Raw genomic sequence first — 25200 nt, forward strand, 5'->3', positions numbered from 1 at the left:
AAAGTGAGTACACCCCTAAGTGAAAATGTCCAAATTGGGCCCATTTAGCCATATTTCCTCCCCAGGGACATGAGACTCGTTAGTGTTACAAGGTCTCAGGTGTGAATGGGGAGCAGGTGTGTTAAATTTGATGTTATCGCTCTCACTCTCTCATACTGGTCACTGGAAGTTCAACATGACACCTCATGGCAAAGCACTCTCTGAGGATCTGAAAAAAAGAATTGTTGCTCTGAAGATGGCCTAGGCTAAAAGAAGATTGCCAAGACCCTGAAACTGAGCTGCAGCACGGTGGCTAAGACCATACAGCGGTTTAACAGGACAGGTTCCACTCAGAACAGGCCTCGCCATTGTCAACCAAAGAAGTTGAGTGCACATACTCCACATCATAACCAGAGGTTGTCTTTGGGAATTAGAAGGTTAAGTGCTGCCAGCATTGCTGCAGAGATTAAAGGGGTGGGGGGTCAGCCTGTCAGTGTTCAGACCATACGCTGCACACTGCATCAAATTGGTCTGCATGGCTTTCATCCCAGAAGGAAGCCTCTTCTAAAGATGAGGCACAAGAAATCCGGCAAACAGCTTGCTGAAGACAAGCAGACTAGGGACATGGATTATTGGAACCATGTCCTGTGGTCTAATGAGACCAAGATAAACGTATTTGGTTCAGATGGTGTCAAGCGTGTGTGGCGGCAACCAGGTGAGGAGTACAAAGACAAGTGTGTCTTGCCTACAGTCAAGCATGGTGGTGGGAGTGTCATGGTCTGCGGCTGCATGAGTGCTGCTGGCACTGGGGAGCTACAGTTCATTGAGGGAACCATGAATGCCGACATGTGCTGTGACATACTGAAGCAGAGCATGATCTCCTCCCTTCAGAGACTGGGCCACAGGGCAGTATTCCAACATAACGACCCCAAACACACCTCCAAGATGACCACTGCCTTCCTAAAGAAGTTGTGTGTAAAGGGGATGTACTGGCCAAGCATGTCTCCAGACCTAAACCCTATTGAGCATCTGTGGGGCATCCTCAAATGGAAGGTGGAGGAGCGCAAGGTCTCTAACATCCACCAGCTCTGTGATGTCATTATGGAGGAGTGGAAGAGGACTCCAGTGGCAGCCTGTGAAGCTCTGGTGAACTCCGTGCCCAAGAGGGTTAAGGCAGTGATCGAAAATAACGGTGGCCACAAAAAATATTGACACTTCGGGCCCAATTTGGACATTTTCACTTAGGGGTGTACTCACTTTTGTTGCCAGCAGTTTAGACATCAATGGCTGTGTGTTGAGTTATTTTGGGAAGACAGCAAATTTACACTGTTAGGCTGCATTCACATGTCAGCTTATAATCGCGGGCAGAACCGCCGCGGTTCCGCCCGCGATTCGGAGATTTATTGCAAATCGCGGGACGCCTAGCGTTGCCCGTTGATTTGCAATAGCCCCCCAAACGCAGAGCGATGTTGCCGCGATTTACGCCTGCCGAATCGCGGCAACATCGCGCAAACAAAATCGCGGGACGCAATACGCTCCAAAGAAGCTCTTGTACTTTTTTGGAGCGTATTGCGTCCCGCGATTTTGTTTGCACGATGTTGCCGCGATTCGGCGGGCGTAAATTGCGGCAACATCGCTCGGCGTTTGGGGGGCTATTGCAAATCAACGGGCAACGCTAGGCGTCCCGCGATTTGCAATAAATCTCCGAATCGCGGGCGGAACCGCGGCGGTTCTGCCCGCGATTATAAGCTGACATGTGAATGCAGCCTTATACAAGCTGTACACTCACTTCTTTACATTGTAGCAAAGTGTAATTTCTTCAGTGTTGTAACATGAAAAGATATAATAAAATGTTTACAAAAATGTGATAGGTGTACTCACTTTTGTGAGATACTGTATATTCCCCATTTTACAGATGAGAGCTCACATTGTATGCTCCTAGTTGCCAGCTTTAGTCCCAATTAACCAATTCAGCATGATTCCCAATCAAGTGATCACAATGACAACTATGACACGGTGACCATGTGAGATTTGTTTGTAAACAAACCTATCTCAGTTATATATGCTCTCGCTATGCACATTGAAAGAATACTATCATGAAATAATTATTTTTCTGTTCAATGTAATTATTTTAAAGTTTTTTTTTTTTTTTTTTTTAATTGAAGTAGCACATGCCAGCAGAAAATTAAAATGACTCTTGCAGTTCTTAAAATGACATTAAATTCTAGTTTAAAAAAATATATTCAAGTATTTATTTTTACCTCAAAAAGTACCTCTATTGCTCTATTTATTGCTCCAAATTCCTTTTGGTCAATTTTTGGGCCATATTGAATGTACGATGGGCAAGTTTTGGGAGAGAAAACTCCACCTGTAGTGTTTGAAAGGATTTAAGAACATTTTAGGCATATAATTGGAGGATTTATTGGATTCCACGCTTCCACGCTTATACTAGAGATCAAAACCCTGCAGCATATGAAGTTCTTCAAAGTGGGTCTAAATCCATATTGAGGTATATGAATTATATCCTTCATACCGTATAGGTTGTTTCATTTCCATCCAAATTTTTCATAGCAATCTGAAAGTGGGGCGCTGCACACTTTCTGCTATATTTTTTTTAAAGAGCAGATGAAGTCACAATGAAGTTGCATGCACATTAACCTGTTCAGCTCTCATACCTGCATTCCTCTTCTGGACCATAATCATTTTTATATTTATGCATGAGCCAGTTTTTTTTGCCAATACTTTTGTCATTACTTTAGAGAAAAAAGTAAAGCATATATATTGTTTTTTAGGACAAACAAGGTTTTCTTTTATGATATTGATTTGGAAAAAGGATTTTATTTTTTATGCAAATCAGTAGATAAAAAATACCAAAACTAAAAAACCTCAAATCTTTCTATATTGACCACTTTAACACCGGAAGGATTTGCCCCCTTCCTGACCAGGCCCTATTTTGCGATTCGGCACTGCGTTACTTTAACGGACAATTGCACTGTCGTGCGACGGTGTACCCAAATAAAATCAATGCCTTTTTTTCCCACAAATAGAGCTTTCTTTTGGTGGTATTTGATCACCTGTGCGATTTTTTTTTTGCACTATAAACAAAAAAAGTGCGACAATTTTGAAAACAAATAATATTTTTCACATTCTGCTATATGACATTCTCAAAAAAAAATCAAAAATTTTTACCATTTGGGCCAATTTGTTTTCTGCTATATATTTTTGGTAAAAAAAAATCGCAATAAGTGTATTTTGATTGGTTTGCGCAAAAGTTATTGCGTCTACTAACTACAGGAAAGATTTATTTAATTGTTATTGTTTTTTTTTTTAACTAGTAATGGTGGCAATGTGCGATTTTTTGTGGGACTGCGACATTGCAACGGGCAGATCGGACCCCTAACTGACATTTTTGACACTTTTTGGGTGGACCAGTGACATTACTACAGTAATCAGTGCTAAAAATATGCACTGTTACTGTAATAATGACACTGGCAGGGAAGGGGTTAACATTATGGGTGATCAAGGGGTTAAATGTGAGCCTAGGGGAGTAATTCTAACTGTGGGGGGGCGTGGCTTCTGAAATGACCATAGAGACATGTGATCCTATATAGAAGGATCACATGGGCTCTATGATCATTCCAGGGAGAAGAACGGTCAGCTGTGTTTACAACAGCTGACCGTCATTCTCTCTCAGCGGGGAGCGATCGCGGGTGTCAGGCGGCAATTGGAGCCACCTGCCCGCTGCTCCCGAGAGCAAGCGCCGTACATGTATGTTGATTTGCCTGGGAGTGGCTGCCTGCCGCAGTACATCTGCGGCGCGTTGTCGTAAACTGGTTAATAAGTGTTAGTTAAACAAAAATTAATTGTTGCTGTAGATAAAAAGCATACATTTTATCCTACGATTTGCCTTGTTTTAATGACTCTAAAATGATTCTTGTACATCGTATTGCAAAGTTGTTTGGAAACAAAATAGATGCTTTTTTCCAACTTTTACTTTTTGAATGCAACACTAGAATTGTGATGTCACTCCTCCACCTCTCCACCTTGTCCAGTCAGAAAACACTTTGAATTCATGGAGAAAATACAAAGCGATTTCTGAATAGTAACTGTGCTGAGTGGCCAACCTCCTCTGTTCATAATACAGCAGAGCAGCCGCTCAGCATGGGACCCAGAAGCTCATGGAGATCACTAAAGTAGTGGTGCCTTCTACAGTCAAACATACAGTATCTCTTTGATCTGCAGATAAATGAAACAGAGTGGATGCATTAATAATAATGTTAATTTCTATCTTTTTTTCTCTTGCATCTGAACAGTGTTTATAAACACTGTGTCAGATGTTCTACAGCTACTCTATAAAAAAAACAACTCCCTCTGTCATTTTGAGAGCTGGGAGATGTCGGTAAGTGCAGTGAGGGGGCAAGACATATTGTGCTACATAATGGGGGAGATTTAATAAACCTGGTGCACACTGTATCTGGTGCAGCTGTACATAGTAACCGTTCAGCTTCTAACTTCAGTTAGTTCAGTTAAGCTTTGACAATAAGACCTAGAAGCTGATTGGTTACTATGCAGACAGAGCTACACCAGGTTCTGTGTGCACTAGTTTTAGTAAATCTCCCCCAATGTGTAATTTGATTAAGTTTTTTGGGCATGCCCAGTGTTCACAACTGGCCAAAGAATTGCAGGGATGAATAGATCCCAAGCATTTGTACTTTACAAATCTTTTGCCTGATAAAACATTTGCTGTATGTGTATTTAAGCTGTGTATTTGGCTGGATTTGCCCTTTCACAGGATATCATTTATTATTTTTGTAGATGGGCCACAAGTTCATGGTCTGAATGTTCTGCCTCTTGTGGCACAGGATTCCAGCTCAGACAAGTGGCGTGCCAACAACTACTGGCAGATGGTATTGTAAAGGTGCTGGCTTTAAACTACTGTGGACTCACCAATCGACCAGCGGCAAGGAAGCCTTGTGTGACTGATGCCTGTGTGGAATGGGTTCCTCAACCTTGGGGACAGGTAAAGGCCTATGAGTTAGATTTGTGCTAGCATACACAGTATTTCAATAACAATTAACCAGATGGTTTTTTTTGCAAGAGAAAATCAGGTGGAATTTGATTTGCTGCTGTGGTCAGCAACACACATTAAGCTTTCCCTCAGATTTTAATATTTGAGGTCCAGCGGAGTTTGTGAATGTAGGCACACAACTGCTGTATGCATACTTTGCAAACACACACATTGAGTTTTTTTAAATGTTTTTCTTAAAATACAACTTCAACTTTTGTAAAGTTGTCCTTTAATTAAAACTCTTCTCTGCTGAGTGAGGCCCATTTGGGATTATACCATCAGCCAATGCTCCAGCTATCTTTTCTCTTTAATGGTCCTTGACCTCTCCTCTTCATACTGAGGTCAGGTGCTGCAGCCCAATTAATTTCTATTGATAAACCATTCTCGTGGTTGCCGCCAGTGGCCACATAATTATGAATGGGGATATGGCACACATCCAGTTTGAAAAGGACTTGGCCAGGATCATTTTGTAGAATTAAAGCGGTTGTAAACCCGAAAATGGAAAAAAAAAAAAAACCTGCAAGACAAAGCCATAATGAGCTAGTATGCATAGCATACTAGCTCATTATGCATTACTTACCTTAGAACGAAGCCCCAACACGGACCCCCGGACATCGCTGCAGGCGCCGCCATGATCCCTCGGCATCTCTTCCGGGTTCGGCGGCTCCGGCGCTGTGATTGGCCGGAGCTGCGATGACGTCACTCCCGCGTGCGCGCGCGGGAGTGATTTTCCGGCAAGCTGCCGGCTAGGAAAACTGAAGGTTCCCCCGGACCTTCAGAGCTATGCGCCGCTCGCGTGAGCGGCTGCATGCACTGCAAATATCTCCTAAACCGTGCAGGTTTAGGAGATATTAATTATACCTACAGGTAAGCCTTATTATAGGCTTACCTGTAGGTAAAAGTGTCAAAAAGCGGGATACTACCGCTTTAAAGAGGAAGGTAAATGTATACAAGGTGGGAATTTATTAAAAAATATCTTCACTAAAGGTGAAGTTATCCTTTAATATAATTGTTTGTGTTTCTTTTACAGCCATTATTCTGCCAAAGAAAGTCTAAGAAAGTGCATTGTCATCTAATCTCATCATCAGTTCTGCATGAAAAGAAAGGCCCGCCATAGATGTTTCAAATCTTGAGCGGTTTGGCAAGAACCGGCCAAGATTCAAACCATGTATGGGCAGGCTGAATGTACCCAAATTATTTAATCAATCATCTTGGCTACAACCAGCCTACCGTATTTTACATGCGATTATTGCAAGCGACTATTATAGCCGCCAGCAATAATCATTGTGTTCTCCCAGCATTGACGGCTTCCCCCAAACCACCCCCGCCGGGAAAACACAATGGCTCGTAGGGAGGGATTCCCCTGTCAACACTGTCTATGGTTGCAGGAAAGAAATTTGCTCCATCTATGGTCGGCCTAAAAGACAATGGGGTTGATTTGCTAAAACTGGAGAGTGCAAAATCTGGTGCAGCTGTGCACGGTAGCCAATCAACTTCTAACTTCAGCTTGTTCAATTAAGCATTGACAACAAAACCTGAAAGCTTTCTTTGCAGAGGTGCACCTGCTTTTGCACTCTCCAGTTTAAGTAAATCAACCCCATTATATGTGCCTTGTCCTGAAAAACAACAATTGGTTGTTAATAATGTTACCTAATAGGGTACACACTCAAAGGAGTATCTACAGACATCAATATGATATACAGTAATGACAATATAGAGCAGTGAACTTGTAAAATGAAACACAGATACTTTAACTTACAGGCTGTTGAATGACTTAATCTGGGTTCAATATCAAATTAGGTCTGGACTCTTGATCACTAGATGCCCTGCTGCATGCTGGTACTTGTAGATTCCCTTAAGCCTCGTACACACGCACTGATTGTTGGCCGACCAATCGGCCGTCTTTTGTCCAGTGTTGTTGTGTTGGTTGAAATGTGCTCTAGACTTGCACTGGACTTTTGTTGGCCGACAGAAACCAACTTCAGAAGTGATGTCATGTGATGGTTTACTTTCTGTGTGTTTTTTCCTCTCTGAGCATGCCCAGTCTTGCTCATCTGATTTTTGTCTGCCGAAATCTGTACTGACTGACGAACAATCGGTCGTTCTGTTGACGGCCAACAAAAATTTTATAGCATGCACACCAGATTTTGTTCGGCAAGTCGCAATCGGTTGCCGGAAGCATCATACTAACAAGCCGATAATCGGCCGATCGGGCAGTGGCCAAAAATTCACGGCCAACAATCGGTGCGTGTGTACGAGGCTTTAAAGTATATGTTTTACACCTTGTCTTGCAGCTCACGTAATCATTGTCTTTTTTCCCTGGGAGAAATAATTGTATATTAAATTCATCAAAATTGTTTGCATCAATCTTACAAAATCATCCAATAATACAGCAAATTTACACCCTGTAGGAAGGGGCATTTATAGAATAACATGTACCTGAACTTGAAAGGATGTGGACAATATTCAGTTCATGATGTTTGTGTGTGTGGAAATTTACTTTAGAAATATTTCATTATAGTGTTTTTCGTTAGGGACCTGAACCAATCCAAACATCAATGTGTAACAGTGTTAAACCACCTTGGCAGAGGCAGTGCATGAGTAAGAACGCTTGGCTCCTATTATACATCTTTTGTTGGTAGATGGTTGTGTATAATTAAAAAACACAGGCCAGAGCTTGGAGCAGACTTGCCACAGACGTGTGTAAAAAAATCAAAACAATTATGGAACGCCGTAGAAACATACGTCTTCTATCAAGTTCTACAGGAAACTCCTCAGTGAAATAAAACTGCATCTTTAGCCAGTTCAATTTAAACTTTAGCTAAACGTTGACCAATTTACTGTCCTATCTTTTCAGTTATTTATTGTAAAGGTTAACCCAACCCCCTTCTTTCCCCTATGTTAGAAAAATGACAAAGGCAACAGAGATTACTTCTTTCAACCTGCCTCTAGGTAGATCATGTGGTACACAGTGCAAAAGCCTTGCCTATTCCTTCAGAGGCTTTTGTAATAGTAGTTTGCCAGTAACTGGAAGATGACGGCACTTTATATAATAATTGTGCTGCTTGGCAAAAATGAGCAATAGAATATTCTATTATTGTGTAGCACTACTCCCAAGGGAGCTGCTGAAGACGGGTTCCCCTGGGTTACCATTAGCAACAGTAGAACATTCTGACATGTTTCCAAGTGTTTTTAACTCACACAAGGACCAGTCCAGTTTCTTTGGTTTTTAGGTTTTATAAGGAACTTGGATAGGAGAAGGGATGAGTGGGATACTCCAATCAAACTGAACTATGCACAATAAGGCTGGGACAATATAGAATATTCTGATTGACACTGGTTAACGCTGACTGACGCTGGTTAACGCTATTTTAGCTAGTCACAGCTAGGGCGCTTACTTTACTTTGCCTTTAACTGTGAAAGAGTCCATTTAGCTTCCTAAGGCACTCCTTTCCTAAAGGTAGCTGTCCTTTGAAGTAGACTGTACTGCAACTTCAGGGCCCTTCCTGGCGCCCCCTTTACCCCCTTATCTTCAGGGTTTAACAACTTGGCACCCCCTTTACTGTATCACTATGGGTTAGATGACTTCTGGATCCCCTTGACCCCTCTGGAGTGGTCTCCTCTCTTTGGCAGACCCCTGGGCAGATTATTGAGTACTCACGATACTGTTTTCCCAGAAGTATTCTGCCCAGCAACTCCACTTGGTCAGCACACACTGGATCCTTCTGCAGCACAGCTCAACCCCTGGTCCCTAGGCCAAATGCCTGGACCACCTTCCTCACATTAGCAGGAGGAGAGAACGCTGTCCACCTCCTCCTGGGACTTTGCTCCCACCAAAAGACACCCTGTCACATGCCCCCTCCGGATTTATTGCCAATCCAAGGATGCATTGCAGCAATGCCCACCCACTGGGACAGTCATAAACCCTGGTGTGCTATTGGCTAGGTTCCTCCACTGTCCAACAAGGTCCCTCACTGGATACAGTAAGGAGACTCCCCGGACTCAACAGGTCACACCTGGAAGCATGTGACAGGCTAACTAACAGTTCAGACCCTCCTGATAAGCAGAACAGGGTCACACATATGCTTTGCCAGCACCTACCTGGGAGGGTGCTACACTTGGACATGTAGTGTAGCTTTGATTGTTCCTATCCTCATGACTTGACATGACATTTCAGCAGGTTGGTCAGGCCTCTCTGGAGAATGAGGATACACTCTCACATCAATGTTCTTATATACATTAATACTGGTGCATTTTTTTAGCGTTCAGGTGCATAGTATGTTTTACGCAATATAAAAAAAAAAAAAAACACTGCATGACATAAAATAGCCAGTATTCATAGTAAAATAACCAGTAAAAAAAAAGAAACAAAGTCCATCAAGTCCAACGACCTACACCACCAGAAAAGGCAAACTAAAACAGAACATAGGAAACAAAAAACAGCTATCAATTCATGTTTACATTAGGGAAAACTGTTACACTGTAGGTTAGGTTCACATCTATGTAGTTTCTATGAAGCTGCGTTAGTGTGGACGCAGCAACCTATCTTTTTGAATGAGCTTCTGGCTTCTGTACCTGCAGCAAACACAGGAAAAAATCACAATTGCATGGAATCTGCATTGTTCTATATGTTTCGGCGCACAGGAACACATACCGTATTTTTTGTTGTGTGGAGGTGCTATTAATAATTATTGGCTACCCCACGCCTCTTCTAAACCACAGCGCAATTTTTCTTCAGGTGCAGGAACGCGTGTGACTTACACAGATTCCCACACCTGCCTAGATGTGAACCTAAGCAAATCATGGCACAACTTTAAAAAGACAGATAAATAAATTATTTTTATTTTTTTTAATCTACTCAATTTTTTGTCTCTGAATCACATGTCCTTGGTTAATCCCCTTATGATTTTCTCAACCGATCTAAAAGAGAATGGAAATTTTTTGCAAAGACCACATTGATATACAGGGAATATAACAATACAAGTATAGGCCAGTGGCCCTTGGCTTGCCTTTATCTGGCCCTTGGAGTACTGTTCCTCCCACCAATACAGACACTATTCTTTGAACGGACACCAATGATGGGGCATTATTACACTCACTGACAGCAAAAATGTGGCACTATTCCTCTTATCAATATCAAGGATGGGTCACTATTCCTCCTACTGACCACAGGTGCTATGGAGTTTTTTTGCTCCCACTGACCACCAAGCCTGAAGCCCCGTACACATGCAACGAATTTCCGCCGACCGGTCGTCCGTCTTTTGTCCAGAGTGGTATCTGTTGGTTGGAATGTGCTCTAGACTGCACACGAATTTTCCCGCACGACAGAATTCTACTTCAGAAGTGATGTCATGTGTTGGTTTGCTTTCCTTGTGTTCTTTCTTCTCTGAGCATGCCCAGTCTTGCTCATAAGATTTTTCCCTGTCGAAATCTGTACTGACTGCACGAAATGGGACGCGTTTTGACAGAGGAAATAAAATTTCCAGCCTGCACACCAGAATTTTTTCGGCCGAAAAGTCGGAGTCGGTTGTCGGAAGCATCATACTAACAAGCCGAAAATCGGCAGATCGATCGTCGGACGAAAATTCCCAGCCGAATTTCGACTCGTGTGTACGGGGCTTAAGTCATTGGTTATTCCCACTGACTCTGGGCATTTTTTTTCTTCCACTAGCCATAGCTTAGCCCCCCTAACAACTGAAGGACAGTAATCTGGCCCTTTATTTAGAAGGTTTGGAGACCCCTGCTTTAGGCCCATATACTCTGTCTACAGTTTGAACAGTGTGGCAGAGAATATGGATACTATATAAATTAATAATAATAATAATGATAAAAGTTATACATCTGTACCAGTGCTGGAGAGTCAGACAGTGGCAGCAACAGATATTTGAACTTAAAGGATTTGCTTAAACAGAAGAGCCTGTCAAGTTGGAATATATTTCCATGGACTGTGTAATCATATAGGTATTGTACTTCCAGTATAGTGGTTTTGAAGGTAATATTATCATGTATGAAAGTACAGATGGGAAGACTCTGAGGTTTTTAAGTGTTGCTCAAGACACAGAAATAGACTGATTGACTTACATTACCTTTTAAATATCCATCCAGATGTAAGATATGTGTATGGTCCAGTTTAAGCTAGTCAGAAAGATTATGAATGATTTTGTATTTAGTCTGAACATTGTCTTTTTCTTTCAGTGTTTTAATCGCTGCACCGGACAGGGAATGGGCTTACAGCATCGGCACATTGTGTGTCAGAACCGGAATGGAACAGTGGTGCCAGACACTTACTGTGATAGAAGGAAGAGGTATTTGAATCCATCTAAAGCTAAGAAGCCAGTAACATATTACAGATGTAATACTCACTGGCATGCCAATTTTATGGTGGAAAAATTGTACATGTCCAAAAAACGGCAGATTGTTTTTTTCTGTCATTTAGCTGTTATGATGTTCTGGTAAGATCATCTGAAGGCCTTTATGGCTTTCACCACTCTAAGAGATTTGTAGCATTTAATGTCTTAGTTAAATGCTGTACAGTCACAATCCTTGACGTTAAAATAGAAGGCTTACAAACATCTACAATGTGTAATCTATATGTATCTGGAGGAAAAAATGGAATACTATTAAAACCAAGAATTCTAATGTTGCTCACTCTTGACATTACAGACTATAAACAATGTATTATATAGTTAAAGTATACTTGTCCCTTTCACTGACAAGAAAGCAGAAGTTTTTGATGGTAGATTGGACCATCTGAAAATGAAACAGAAATAATTACAGAGACCCCTCGCTCCCCATGTTCAATTTACTTCCAACATTTCTGAGATATTTAGCAAAACAATATATATACCGTTGCAGCACACTAATTACATTCATAAAAGTCTGAGATAGGTGGCAGAACTACATGAACATGATCTGATCCCAAAGTATTTGGACATTGCTACCTGAGTGTACCTGAATGGGGAATGGAACCTTTGGATTTAACCAAAAAATTTATGTGCAAGGCATGCATTCAGTTACTAGTGTGCTTATGTCAGCTGTCATTCAAACTGTCAAGTCAAAAAATGGCTAATGTCTTAGCTGATCACATGTGTAGCACCATGGCAATTTCAGATCAAACAGGTTAAGATGACATCTTCCTTAGATGTAAAGGATAGGAGGGTTTAGTATCACTTTAAAGCTGAGTTCACACTCGCATTAAAAGCAGGCATTTGAGAGGCATTAAAAATGCCCCTCAAACGCCTATGCACAAGATACAATAGACAGCACACAGTGCTGTTCACACTGTCAAAAAATGAAGCATTAGCGTCTCTTCAAAATTAAAGCCTCATGTCGAGTCAGGAGGCGTTTGAAGCTTTTTAAGGCCTCCCATTAAGTCTATGGTAACGCTTCTCTGGCAGGCAGTAGTGGAGCAGTTGCAGGGCATTAAGATTAGCTTATTAACTGTAATGAAATAGGCATTTGTGGAGAAGTTTTAACTCTCCTTATTGCTCGTCAAATGCTTCAGAACTGCCCATAGGGCGTTTGGGGAGCATTTTTAAGTTCTCATGAACGCTTGTAAAATGTCTGTGTAACGCCCATACCAAAGCTCATTAAAGCGAGTCTAACGCCCATACTAATGCTATAGGAGCGTTTGTTAAGAATTCGAAATTTAGTCAAGTGTGAACAAGCCCTAACTCTGCTGCCTGCTACCGCTGGACCTGACAGTATCCACATGGATATATTGTATTGCTATATTCTCTTTTGCTTTAGATAATATTTGCAAATATTTCTACCACCTGAGACCCCTTCATTGGAAATGACTGGATCTTTGACACAGGAGACCAAGTCTGTTCAGTCATACACGGTATATTGGAGCTCAGAGCACCAATATATCTGAATTATATATAAATAAAATCAGCACACCTAAGTATACTATAAAAAATCTGCTGAACACTAAGGGCCAATAAATCAAATCCCAGTCATTTACATAATCAATAAACAGTGCAGCGCTGAACAGCATAAAATGCAATATGATGAAATAGCAATGTGAAAAAGAGGTGATCATGCTCATATATAGTAAATGGTGTGCTCCACTCTGTGCGTCCTTCACCAGCCACACTGTCTTCTCACCTCAGGAATAGCCCCTATGTCACCAGAGGGGCTAGACAAGCAAAGGCTCTCAGGGAGTATATGGATACCAAATGCAGATGACACACTCACAAAGGACCTGGAATCCTCACTCAGGGATCACTTCAATCCATTCACCTGAAATAAACCAAAGTGTTGGACATAGTGCGTAAACTCTTAAAACCACAGCTTTATTAAATCGCATAGGAATAAAATTACTGTTACAGGCACCGAACCCAGTGTGTGTTATGCAGCCATGCAGTAAAACACAATCCTGGTTATGGATGGCGGGTGACGTCACTGGCTCCTCTTCCCTCCGTACGCGTTACGTCCCCATAGGCAGGACTTTGGTGGGAGCATGCCATTTACTATATATGTGCATGATCACCTCTTTTTCACATTGAGACTTTGCTATTTCACAATATATCTAAATTGGCAAGTTATGCTGCCACAGAGACTATGAAAAATAAGGGTCTGCAAGGGCAGACTATGAGATGGGAAAGTTACCCTTCTATGTTGCTGTATTTTCAGATCTTAAAATAGAACACCAAAACAAAGGTTCAGTAATGAATATGTAGAAATGGTGCATGTAAGCTTTTTTGGTGGGGAAATTACCGATTCACAATATTTTGGGCCTGTAGCAGAAAGAGGAAGGTTGTTTTCATCAAGGTAATTCTTCTCTGTGTAATGGGCCAACATCTAGTCATAATAACAATGCAGTTTGATGCAGATGTTGCCCCTTCTCACATACATGCTGTGGACTACCTGGAAGGCCGCATATCTGCTGGTAACTAGGGATGATCGAACGGTTTGGGTCAACCATCGGTTTGACCCGAACATTGACTGTTCGAAATTCGGCGTTTCTTTTGGGCATTTTGCCCAAAAAAATGCCTGCAACAAAAACGCCCAGGTGTGTTGTTGCAGGAGGTTTTTTTTGGGCATTTTTTGGGCGTCTTTGGAGGCAGGCATAACATCTGAACTTCTGTATAGGGGTATAGATACAAACACACTTATATGTATTTATACACATACACACATATAGGTGCGAAAGTAGCGGAAGCCCTATGCCTGCAAATTATTTCATTAGCGCAGGCATAGGGTTCTGCTACTTTCACTCCTATATATGTGTATGTGTATATATACATACATGTGTGTGTGTATTGTGAGGGATTAGCTCGGTGGTAGGCGTGGATGACCCCTTTGGGGGTGCGTTTTCACAGAGAGATAGCCGATTAGAGGTTGAAAACAAGACTGATTTATTCATGCAATTTACTTAACACAATTGCAAGCATCAAAACAGCCAAAATAAAATAAAAGACAAAATAAATCCTTGCCTCTATGGGCGGCTACCTTCTCACAGCTGGAACCTACCTAAGAAGTCTTCCCAACCTACTGTTGGGCCGACACTGCTGATCCTACAGCAGACACTCAAATGTCCATTTGTTTGTTTTTCACACAGCACAAACATTGTCCATTGAACATGTCCCTTTGTTTTCTTTCACACAGCACATGTTCATTTATAACAGGATCCTTTACTCTTCAGATTCTTCACATTGAACACAGTTCATTTAACAGGTCCCTTTACTCTTCACACTCTTCACATGGAACACTTTGTCTTCTCACCTTTGAGACGTCTTCACTCGTGGTTACCCTCCTTAGCTTCACATCGCTGTAGGGGGTCTTCTCCCATGCTCACCAGCTTGTCGGGAGGCACACATCCGACTGTCCCCCTCTCCCAGCCCACACGGCGACAGGCGGCAGCAGTCCTTCTCCCATGCCCACACGGCGTCGGGAGGTACACATATGTCTGTCCTCCTCTTCCCAGCTCACACAGCGACAGGAGGCAGCACTCAATAGATTTTCTCTGGACAAATTATAGAGTCCTTGATCTCCTCATTCTGAACAGCTGAATGGTTTTCAACTTCCTGCTGGCTCTCTCTGCAGCCAACACCCTATAGTATCAGTGAACTTTCAAAGCAGGTGGGAATGTGTCTCCTCTCAGTGACTACATTCCCAGATTTACCTGACTTCCTGTCACATACCCCCCCCCTCTTGTTTCAACCCTAGGGTTGGGACACATATTTCCAGGCACGCATGTGTCAGGCACTGCTGACTCACTGATAAGCCTCCTATTATCCTCAAGCTTCCGGATGAAACTGTTTCTGTCATCTTCACTGACAGATTTCTCATAAATGCCACACAGTTTGTCTCTCATCTCATATACACATTCTTCAACTGCATTTTTGGCATAATTTTGCTCCTTCTCGTTTCTGTCATCTTCATTGACAGCTTTCTCATAAATGTCAGACAGCTTGTCCCTCATAACCGTCTGTCCAATCCACCATGGAGGACCGTGATCCATAGGCAACTCAATTGGGCTAGTCTTAATGTCTTCAACATTCTTAAGACGCCTCTCTCTGCAATCCATAAATGTTTTCCACAAAACTTTGAGAACCTTTGCTTCACTAAGCTTTGTTCCAAGTAGGGACTCTTGACATCCCTCTGTGACTTGAGTTGCCTCTCCATACAGCTGTACACAATCATTGACTTTTTGTTGTAAAAGGGAATGATCTTCCTTCTTGAGCTTTGCTTGCTCTAAGATGCTGTGCAGAGGATTTTCCAATTGAGACAACAGGCTGTCACACATTTCTTCAAAGTGACCCCTGTTCCTTTTCCCAGAGATATCAATATCATTCACCAAACATTTCATATTCATAGGCAGATCGGAAGCATTTGCACTCATCAACTTCTTAAACTTTTCGCCCTCCTGAGCGAGTCGCAGTAAAGGCCTACTATTTGATTTGATATTCAGTTTATATTTCTTGCCAAACTCTTCACAGAAGTAGTCAACCAGAACATCATCAACTTTCCTTACACCAACATAGGGGTTAAAGGCAACAACACAGTTGAACCCAGCGATCTGGGTGGTATCCATTATAGACCTCCTCTCTGCATCAGTGAAGAAGCATGGAACTGCAACACATTCTTTTACAGGTTTCTTCAATGCACTTTCTGCTGAACTATTTGACCGCTCAAGGTCACCTAGTTCTTTTTCTCTATCTGAATTCCACATGGAATGCATCTCAAGATCACGATCAAACTTCTGCCACCCGTCTTTCACCAGTTCCATTTTGGAAACACTCCCTGAAAGGCACTTATTCATTTGCTTCACGTTTTCACCAACAGCCTTAGTTTTCCCCACTAGGTTTTCAGCCTGAACTGAGAAATCATCACATTTCTTACTCAGCTCCTTTGTTTGCTGAAGCTCTAATGATACATTTTCCAATGCTTGAAGTTTTTGAAGGAACGGTTTATTCCAAAGGGGTGATTCAAGCCACATGTCATCACATTTCTGAGGCTCACTCAGGACAGACCCCAAAACACTGATCCTTTTAAAAACTGCATCAGGCACACTATCCCCTCTTTGGGACAGATCCTCTGTTGCCTGGAATTCCTCTTCCAGTTCCTGCAACGGAATCTTCATCTCTTCTACTTGCTGTTCTAAGGCTCGCTTAGACTTTTCTAGCTCCTGAACGCTTTTCACAACATCATCCTTGGAGCTGACCAATTCTTCCATTTCTGTACGCAGCTGTTTAACACTTTCTAGTTCAGCCTTACACTCTAGAGCTTCCTCCAAAGAGCGAGCCAAGAACAGGGCTTTGCTCTCGTTATCACGCACCTCCGTTTCTGCACGTGCGCGTTCTTCTGCATATTTTGCAGACACAGTCTTCTCTTCACCAAGCATCTGATCAAACTTCTTTTTCACATCTTCAACACACTGTAATGAACCAACGCTTTTTTCCATGCGTTTTTTCATATCCGCTATCTGAGCTTGCAATGTTGCGACTTGCTCTGATAGGTTTTTCTTTGCTTCCGCCTCCTTTTTTAATTGTTCCAGGAAGCCATTTTTCTCATCTTCCATTTGTTTGAGCTTTGTGCTAAAACTCAGCCTTTGACACCTCTCTTCCTGTAAGAGTTCCTGCGTGTCTTGCAGCTGCGATTCCAAGATAGAAAAATCTTCCGCAATTTCTCTAGATTTGCTGTCTGCTTGAGAAAGCTGATTTGTAACATTGTCCAACTCAACCTGCAGTCGGTTTGCCTTCTCTGACAGCTTAGCACACACTCGGTCACCTTCTGACACCTTGACTTGCGATTCCAGAAGCCGTGCCTCTACTTTTTCCCTCTTATGTTCACAATCTTCTTTTCCCTGCATAAGAGCCTTCACCTCATTGGCTAGCATCTGGGAATAAGAATGTAATTCTGCCACACAGGCTTCTTTCTCCTTTAACTGCTGCTGGAAACGTTGGGCTTCACCTTTCCAACTTTCACAGTCCGCACGCCATTCATTTACCACATTGCTCAAAGTAGTGAGCTCATACACAGTACTCAGTAATTTAGCCTCTCTTTCACTTTTCTCTTTGTCGTTGAGAGACAATGTCGCTTTCAGAGCAACATTCTGTTCCTGCGACTCCTGCAGGTCTATTTTTGTAACTTCCAAACACTGAAGACTTTTTTCCAGCTGATTGCGCAACTCCAACATATCAGCCATACTTTGCTTCTGCAAAGTCTGAATTTCACTTTCCTTTTCCATGAGGATGGTATCTTTCTCCATTATAGTCTCTCTGCGTTTTTGCAACTCGACCAAAAGAAGAGCAGTGGATTCTTCCCACTGTAACACATGAGACTTGAGTAGTTCATTCATTTCCTGCAAGTTTCTATGCTCCATTTTAAGCAATTCCAAGGCTTGTTCCTTTTCTTCCATTTTCCGTTGCAAGGCATCCAACTCAGCCCTGCACACATACTCGGTTTCTTCCAAACCGATGGCCTCCATTGGCTGCTGGCGTCTCTGTTTCCAGCCTGCCATGCTCTCTTGATGAGCCTTTTGTTGAGCTGCAAAGCTCTGCTGAAAATCCGCATTTGCCTGCTGTTGAGCTGCATTTGCTTGCTGTTGAGCTGCATTTGATATAATCAGATGTTTCAACATCTCCTCCATTTTGAGTTTACTTTTCATCTGAGCACACTGCGTCTCCATAGCAGTTTCATCAGTGTTGCTAGGGACAACAACCTTCCTCTTTAGTAGACTCTCTTTAGGCATGGATGGGGCTGGTTCAGACGGCAACATCCCCTCCATCCAAAGAATCCGGTCTCTCATTTCATCTATCTTTGCATTTTTCAGGCGTTTGGACCGCCCCATCTTCAATAACTCCACAAACAAATTTTTCACAGTCCAGCAAACAATTTTCAGACCACTGTCTCTTCAACACATGTAGTTTTTCTCTCTCTTGCAGGATCTCTTTTCCTGCGCACACAGTTTGTGCAGTCACTTGCACCAGACACAACAAAGTTCATCAAAAAATTTTGAGACCCCTGTCTCTTTAAAACACTTTTTTTTTTTTTTTCTGTCAGGATCTTCTCTCCTGCACACATAGATTGTGCAATCTCATGCACCAGACAAAGTTCATCAAACATTTGCACTTCCTTGCAGGGATCTTGCTGCTTCTGCCCACTGCATACCTCCACCATATGTGAGGGATTAGCTCGGTGGTAGGCGTGGATGACCCCTTTGGGGGTGCGTTTTCACAGAGAGATAGCCGATTAGAGGTTGAAAACAAGACTGATTTATTCATGCAATTTACTTAACACAATTGCAAGCATCAAAACAGCCAAAATAAAATAAAAGACAAAATAAATCCTTGCCTCTATGGGCGGCTACCTTCTCACAGCTGGAACCTACCTAAGAAGTCTTCCCAACCTACTGTTGGGCCGACACTGCTGATCCTACAGCAGACACTCAAATGTCCATTTGTTTGTTTTTCACACAGCACAAACATTGTCCATTGAACATGTCCCTTTGTTTTCTTTCACACAGCACATGTTCATTTATAACAGGATCCTTTACTCTTCAGATTCTTCACATTGAACACAGTTCATTTAACAGGTCCCTTTACTCTTCACACTCTTCACATGGAACACTTTGTCTTCTCACCTTTGAGACGTCTTCACTCGTGGTTACCCTCCTTAGCTTCACATCGCTGTAGGGGGTCTTCTCCCATGCTCACCAGCTTGTCGGGAGGCACACATCCGACTGTCCCCCTCTCCCAGCCCACACGGCGACAGGCGGCAGCAGTCCTTCTCCCATGCCCACACGGCGTCGGGAGGTACACATATGTCTGTCCTCCTCTTCCCAGCTCACACAGCGACAGGAGGCAGCACTCAATAGATTTTCTCTGGACAAATTATAGAGTCCTTGATCTCCTCATTCTGAACAGCTGAATGGTTTTCAACTTCCTGCTGGCTCTCTCTGCAGCCAACACCCTATAGTATCAGTGAACTTTCAAAGCAGGTGGGAATGTGTCTCCTCTCAGTGACTACATTCCCAGATTTACCTGACTTCCTGTCACAGTATATATACCCCTACACAGAAGTTCAGATGTAATGCCTGCCTCCAAAGACGTCCACAAAAAAAGCCCAATAAACGCCTGCAACAAAAACGGCCGAGTGTGAACATAGCGGAGCCACTATCCTGCTCTACTGCAATTCTAATACAAACAATCTTTTTTTTTCTGGTTCTGGACATGCTACAGAGCTGAAACTTCACAGGTAAATTTTTTAGACCCCCCAGACACTAAATCCAAAGAAATCTCTTTTTTTTTTTTCAATAATTTTTTCAATAATTGTCTCTCTATCAAAAATGACAATTTTTAAGAACTTTTTTTTGTGTGATTAATAGTCCCTGGGGCATGACCCAGAACCCTAGGCACTTTTTAGGGGCATTTATTGGGTTTTAGGGCTTCAAAATGGTGTTTTTTGATTACCGAAGTCCCAATGGGGTTCTGAAATCCGGGCCGAACTTTCGGGAAGTTCGAGTGTTCTGGTCAAACCGAACTTTTCAAAAGTTTGATCATCCCTACTGGTAACCTTCAGCAAACATTATTGTAAAAAATCTATTCTAATATTATAAACCTTTACATGCAATCTATTCTGGTTAAAGTATGCAGACTGGAATAAATACAGACACTATATAAGCACCCCATAATAGAAGTATACTTACCTTTGCAGTAGGCATTAACTGCAATTTTCTCTCTGTTGCACAGTATCTACACCTCATTGAAGTGACAGATGCTTGGCCTTCTACTGCACACTGTGGCTACATGCATCGGACCATATGCCGTGACTGTGTCCTATAGCGATCTAAGGACCAGCAGAAGAAATCACAGCAAGCAGTGTGGGCCCAGGCATCTGACACTCCTGGAAGTGTGTAATAGCAATGATAAAAACAGGTATATACTGCGCTAAATCAAAGAAAAATAGTGTTTTGATATTACCAGCTGCTGGCATAAGAAAGTTGTTGTACCTCAACCCAGTAGAATGAAAACAAGAGTATGCAGCGCTTGGTGGAAAACACAAAAAAATGAACAATCTATATTAGATACATAGTGTCACAATATATCAATGTACACTAGAAAAACAGTGAAAGAAGAGTCCGTGGAGAAGAAAAACGTCCAACAGGAAGCTCAGGTGGTGTGTTGAATAGATGTGACCTTCACCAAAACCAATAGCAATGATAGCCTTAGCTCTGGCAAAGAGTGAAGACACCAGAGTATTCTGAAATGCAAAAAAAATACACCTTTAAACAATTAGGCTCAATGCACACTGAGCTTTAAAAAATGCCAGTTCCCCTGGCAGAAAAAAACACGCTCACATATAGCGTTTTTGTACACAGTTTAGGAGAGTTTTGCTTTCTTCTGCCAGAAAGTTCCAACCAAAAATGCAAACCAGAGGGTTTTTTTCCTTCTTCTAAACACAAGTCTTACATTTGCCTCTAATCGTCCTATTGTGCATGGCCACATAGGATAACATTGAGCTGCTTCTACAGGAAAAACACAAAACTTCTGTAAAAGCAGCAATTTTTAAGCCAGAATGCATGGACCCTAAGTCGATAAGTGTTATCAGTTTAAAAAACTGCAAAGTCTTGTGCTTTTTTAACTAGTAGGTAACTAGTAACTAGTAGTAACTAGACTTGCATACATAGAGCTTTCCTTATATGCAGTGTTATATTATTTAAAATACATATAGTTTTCTTTCTAAAATTGGTAACAGTGAAATTGATTCAATGGCTGTTCATGTAACAGGTTCACATATGTGCGAATTGGATGTGGGCTTCCCTACATCCAATTCGCATGACAGCCGAGTGTGCCTGGAACGCAATGAAGCCGGTTAACACAGGCCTGGGGCAGTCGTGTAGTGGATTGCAAAATGGTCCTGTGTGTGCTTGGGTCCGGTTCAGGTGCGAATTCAGGAAAAATTCGGACCTGAATCGCACCAGAACCGGTAAACAGTCACGCACCAGACCCCTGGCCCAAACTCGCAGCCACACATATGCAAACCCAATCTTAAAGTGGAACTTAACTGTATCTGAGCACCACAAACTATAAAACACTGTTTTTTAAAATGTTTAATATTAACAGCAAACTCCCCCATCCATCCATGTCTCAATGCTTTATTTTATTGTAAATCACTTTGAAAAACACCCCTCTAGCATTTCTAGACACGTACCTCTTGAGCAAGGGCAGAGGATTTATGTAGAATTTACTTCCTGAAATCCATCTGCCCTTAGCTCAGACATAAATGCTGAGCCCTTTCCCCTTCCTCCCCTCCTAGGATATATGACATCATTTTGACCTGGGCCTGGAAAACAGGAATCAACTAAAGAAATGTAAAAAAAAAGTTTAAAACAAGTAAATATAATATACCTTCCTATCTGTTTCCTAATGCTAGCAGCATAAGGATTAAAAATAGTTCATGCCGACGGAGAGTTTAGTTTCTAGATAAGATGATGTTATGAATAGGCAATCATGTGCTAGGAAAATAATAAAGGCAGGGTTTTTACTAGCACATGACTAGATATTCCGATCAATTAGCGGTTCACCTTGTTTGCTTACATTCTATTTGCTAAGTGAAGAGCCTCTACTCTATTACTAAATCTAACCCATTGTCCTTGTGATGCTCTCTTGCAGCAAAGGCTTGATGCTTTGTATGTGCTGTTTTAGAAGCTGGAAATACTAAAGGGAAATGTTTTGTGGTGTGTTTTATCCCCAGGCCTGCTTCCAGACGGGACTGTTCTTCAGAGATGTGCGATGTGTACTGGAGGACAGGCCCCTGGAGACCGTGCACTGCAGCATGTGGAAATGGTTTTCAGTCTCGGAAAGTAGACTGTGTGCATAGGAAGAACGGCAAAGTCTTGGCTGATCAATACTGCGTGTGGAAACGGAGGCCCATGACTTGGCAGCGCTGCAATATTACGTCCTGTGGAAGTATGCAAATATTTGGCTATTACAATCATTGACAATTGTATTAAAAACAAAATCTCCCTAACAGATGTGTATAATTGCCAGAAAAGAGCACTACTCCCGACACGACATTTAAAGTGCACCCATCACCGGCAAACAACAGAGACGTGTATATTCCAGCCTGTGATTTCACAAGAACTAGTTGTATGACTGTTATTATGACATAATCAAAGTTCCCCCCGCATATTAATTCAAAATGGTTGCTCTCATTGTAAGTGATGGCTACACTTTAACATGGTGTTATGTTCTGCAGTATGCTGTGCCTTATTTTTCCACCGTTGTGTTTTAATTAGATCTTTTATTTTACAGAAGGAGAATGCAAGGATACAACTCACTACTGTACATTTGTAAAACAGCTTAAGCTGTGCTTATTAGAGCTCTACAAACAGAGATGTTGTGAATCGTGTAACGGAGCGTAACTTCTCCTGAAAAACCGTGCACTGCGGTAAACTGAAGAGATGAGAAGGATCCTCAAAAACTTGTAAAAAGTTTGTACATTTAGGTTTAATATTTAGAATTTAGAGGTCTATTCAATGGAAAACCCCTTTGGCCTGCTGGAAACACAAAAGCATAAACCTAAAATTGAAATAAATAGTTTGTGTGGCCGAAGCCCTCTTTATAGATGATACAAGGATAAGATAACTAATGTTGAAGGACCAAGAAAACAAATAAATTATGTTAGGAACTATAGTTTCAAACTTTAAAATATGTTATGTTAAGAAGGTAAAATGTCGAACTTTAAATTAAGTTGTGTTAAGAAGCTAAAGTTTCAAACTTTCAAATAAATTATGTTAAGAAGCTGAAGTTTCAAACTTTAAAATAAGTTTGTTAAGAAGCTGAAGTTTCAAACTTTAAAATAAGTTTGTTAAGAAGCTGAAGTTCCAAACTTTAAAATAAGTTTGTTAAGAAGCTGAAGTTTCAAACTTTAAATTAAGTTTGTTAAGAAGCTGAAGTTTCAAACTTTAAAATAAGTTGTGTTAAGAAGCTAAAACTGCGAACTTTAAAAAAAAGTTTAAAAAAGATTCCATATCTACAAAGATAATTATAACTGCAGTGTAGCCTTTTTGTTTCATACCCACCATTTGTTGCAAAAAGAGGCTAAAAAGTCTTGATTTACAGTATTATATGGAATTAATAGACAGGGAATTAGATGTGTGTTGTAAATATCTCACTCTCATGCTGTAACAACTCCATATTAAATAAAGTCATATCTGATAAGCACCAAAAGCTTTTATAGATTCATAATATTATTAAAACCTATTTTTCATAATCCAATTTTTATGTCTAGTAGCCATGTTGCTTTTATACAATATACTCTAATGCTGAATGGGCTTACTGTGACATGTGGATAAATTGTACTAAAAAAGCATGTGCCTGTGGTATGGGTCACAATTTAATAAATGACCTATGTAAGGTCTGTGTTAGGTTATGTAGCTTAAATTGAGCATGTCGTTGATTTCGTTTTAACCACACTTGCTTCTGTTAGTTTACTATGCCGGGTAAACATGAACCAAGCAACTTATATTTTCATGCAGTATGGGGATTTCCATTGAATAGAGTTACAAAAGGGAGAGGGAAATTAACTGACGCAACATCAAAGGTTCATTTGATGGAGAGAAGCATTTCTGTAAATTGTTATAGTAGATCATTGTAAAAGGATAGAGAGTCATCAGCTGTACAATCTGATGTGAAGACTGTATGAAGGTTGGATATGTATAGAATACAGAGTCATGCTTTCTTTACTTAGCGGTAATCTGGCTGTGTGCTCTGTGGCTGCAGTAGGTTTAGGCTTAGTAAATATATGAAGATAATTTGGGAAAGGAAAGCCGCTCAGGTGTGTCAGTCCAACCTGGTGCTGGTAAGACCCGTCATCCGGATTGATGCAAAAGAAGTAGTGGAACCGCACTCAGGTGAATGAAAGCAATGAAGTTTCTTTATTCTTCAAAATCATAGGCAGACAGACAGTGTAGGGAACAGGTAATCCAAGGTTGACGCGTTTCACGGCACACACGGCCGCTTACTCATAACCATAGTGATGGATAACGGAGATCGGTTGGTATTAATAGACAAACAAACCATAGTTAATTGATGCGATTGCTCGCAGGTTTGCGTCATTAGCTTCATTTTCCTCAATGAGGAGCCGATTAATCCGTGATCTAACACCTGGGACCTTTGGAAGTACATATGAAGTTGCTTCCTAAAGAAGCACAACACAAAACACAACAATGTGAAACTTGAATAACAACACACTGATAAAAAATACAAAGTAGAAATAAATGTTACGATAAAATCATGTTAGCGCAAGAAGTATCCAAATCGGCAAAATGCAAAAGAAGACAATATACAAAATTTGGACAATATGTGTATATATGTGTATCAATCCTTTGTATTCTTTTGCACATATATTAAGCTTCAAAATATATTGCATATAGAATAAAGACCTTCATCATTCCCCAAATAGAAAACCATAAAGAAAAAAAATATATAAAGAAAAAAATATATATGAGAGGCAGGAAAACACATGTATATATGTACACATGCACAAATTACTCTGAAGCCACAGAAAACGTGCATATGTTATATAATTAGAAATATACATGTTGCTGAAGAGCTGTATAGTGTGGTAATGTGTATCCCAGGTGTTAGATCACGGATTAATCGGCTCCTCATTGAGGAAAATGAAGCTAATGACGCAAA

General features: G+C 41.3%; 1 protein-coding gene across 1 annotated transcript in view; it reads left to right on the forward strand.

Annotated features, from left to right (window-relative positions):
• ADAMTSL3 (ADAMTS like 3) overlaps window positions 1–23304 on the forward strand; it is a 730739-nt gene extending 707435 nt beyond the window's left edge. Inside the window, exons 28-31 of the mRNA XM_082255626.1 lie at window positions 4795–4999; window positions 11243–11352; window positions 22253–22467; window positions 22813–23304. Of these exons, the coding sequence (XP_082111752.1) occupies window positions 4795–4999; window positions 11243–11352; window positions 22253–22467; window positions 22813–22922 (640 nt within the window). The 3' untranslated portion in view covers window positions 22923–23304. The remainder of the gene's footprint in view (window positions 1–4794; window positions 5000–11242; window positions 11353–22252; window positions 22468–22812) is intronic.
• The last annotated feature ends 1896 nt before the right edge of the window (window positions 23305–25200 follow it).

Source organism: Pelophylax lessonae (genome assembly GCF_965119305.1).
Source record: "Pelophylax lessonae genome assembly, chromosome: 4".
In the NCBI taxonomy this organism is placed as follows: domain Eukaryota; kingdom Metazoa; phylum Chordata; class Amphibia; order Anura; family Ranidae; genus Pelophylax; species Pelophylax lessonae.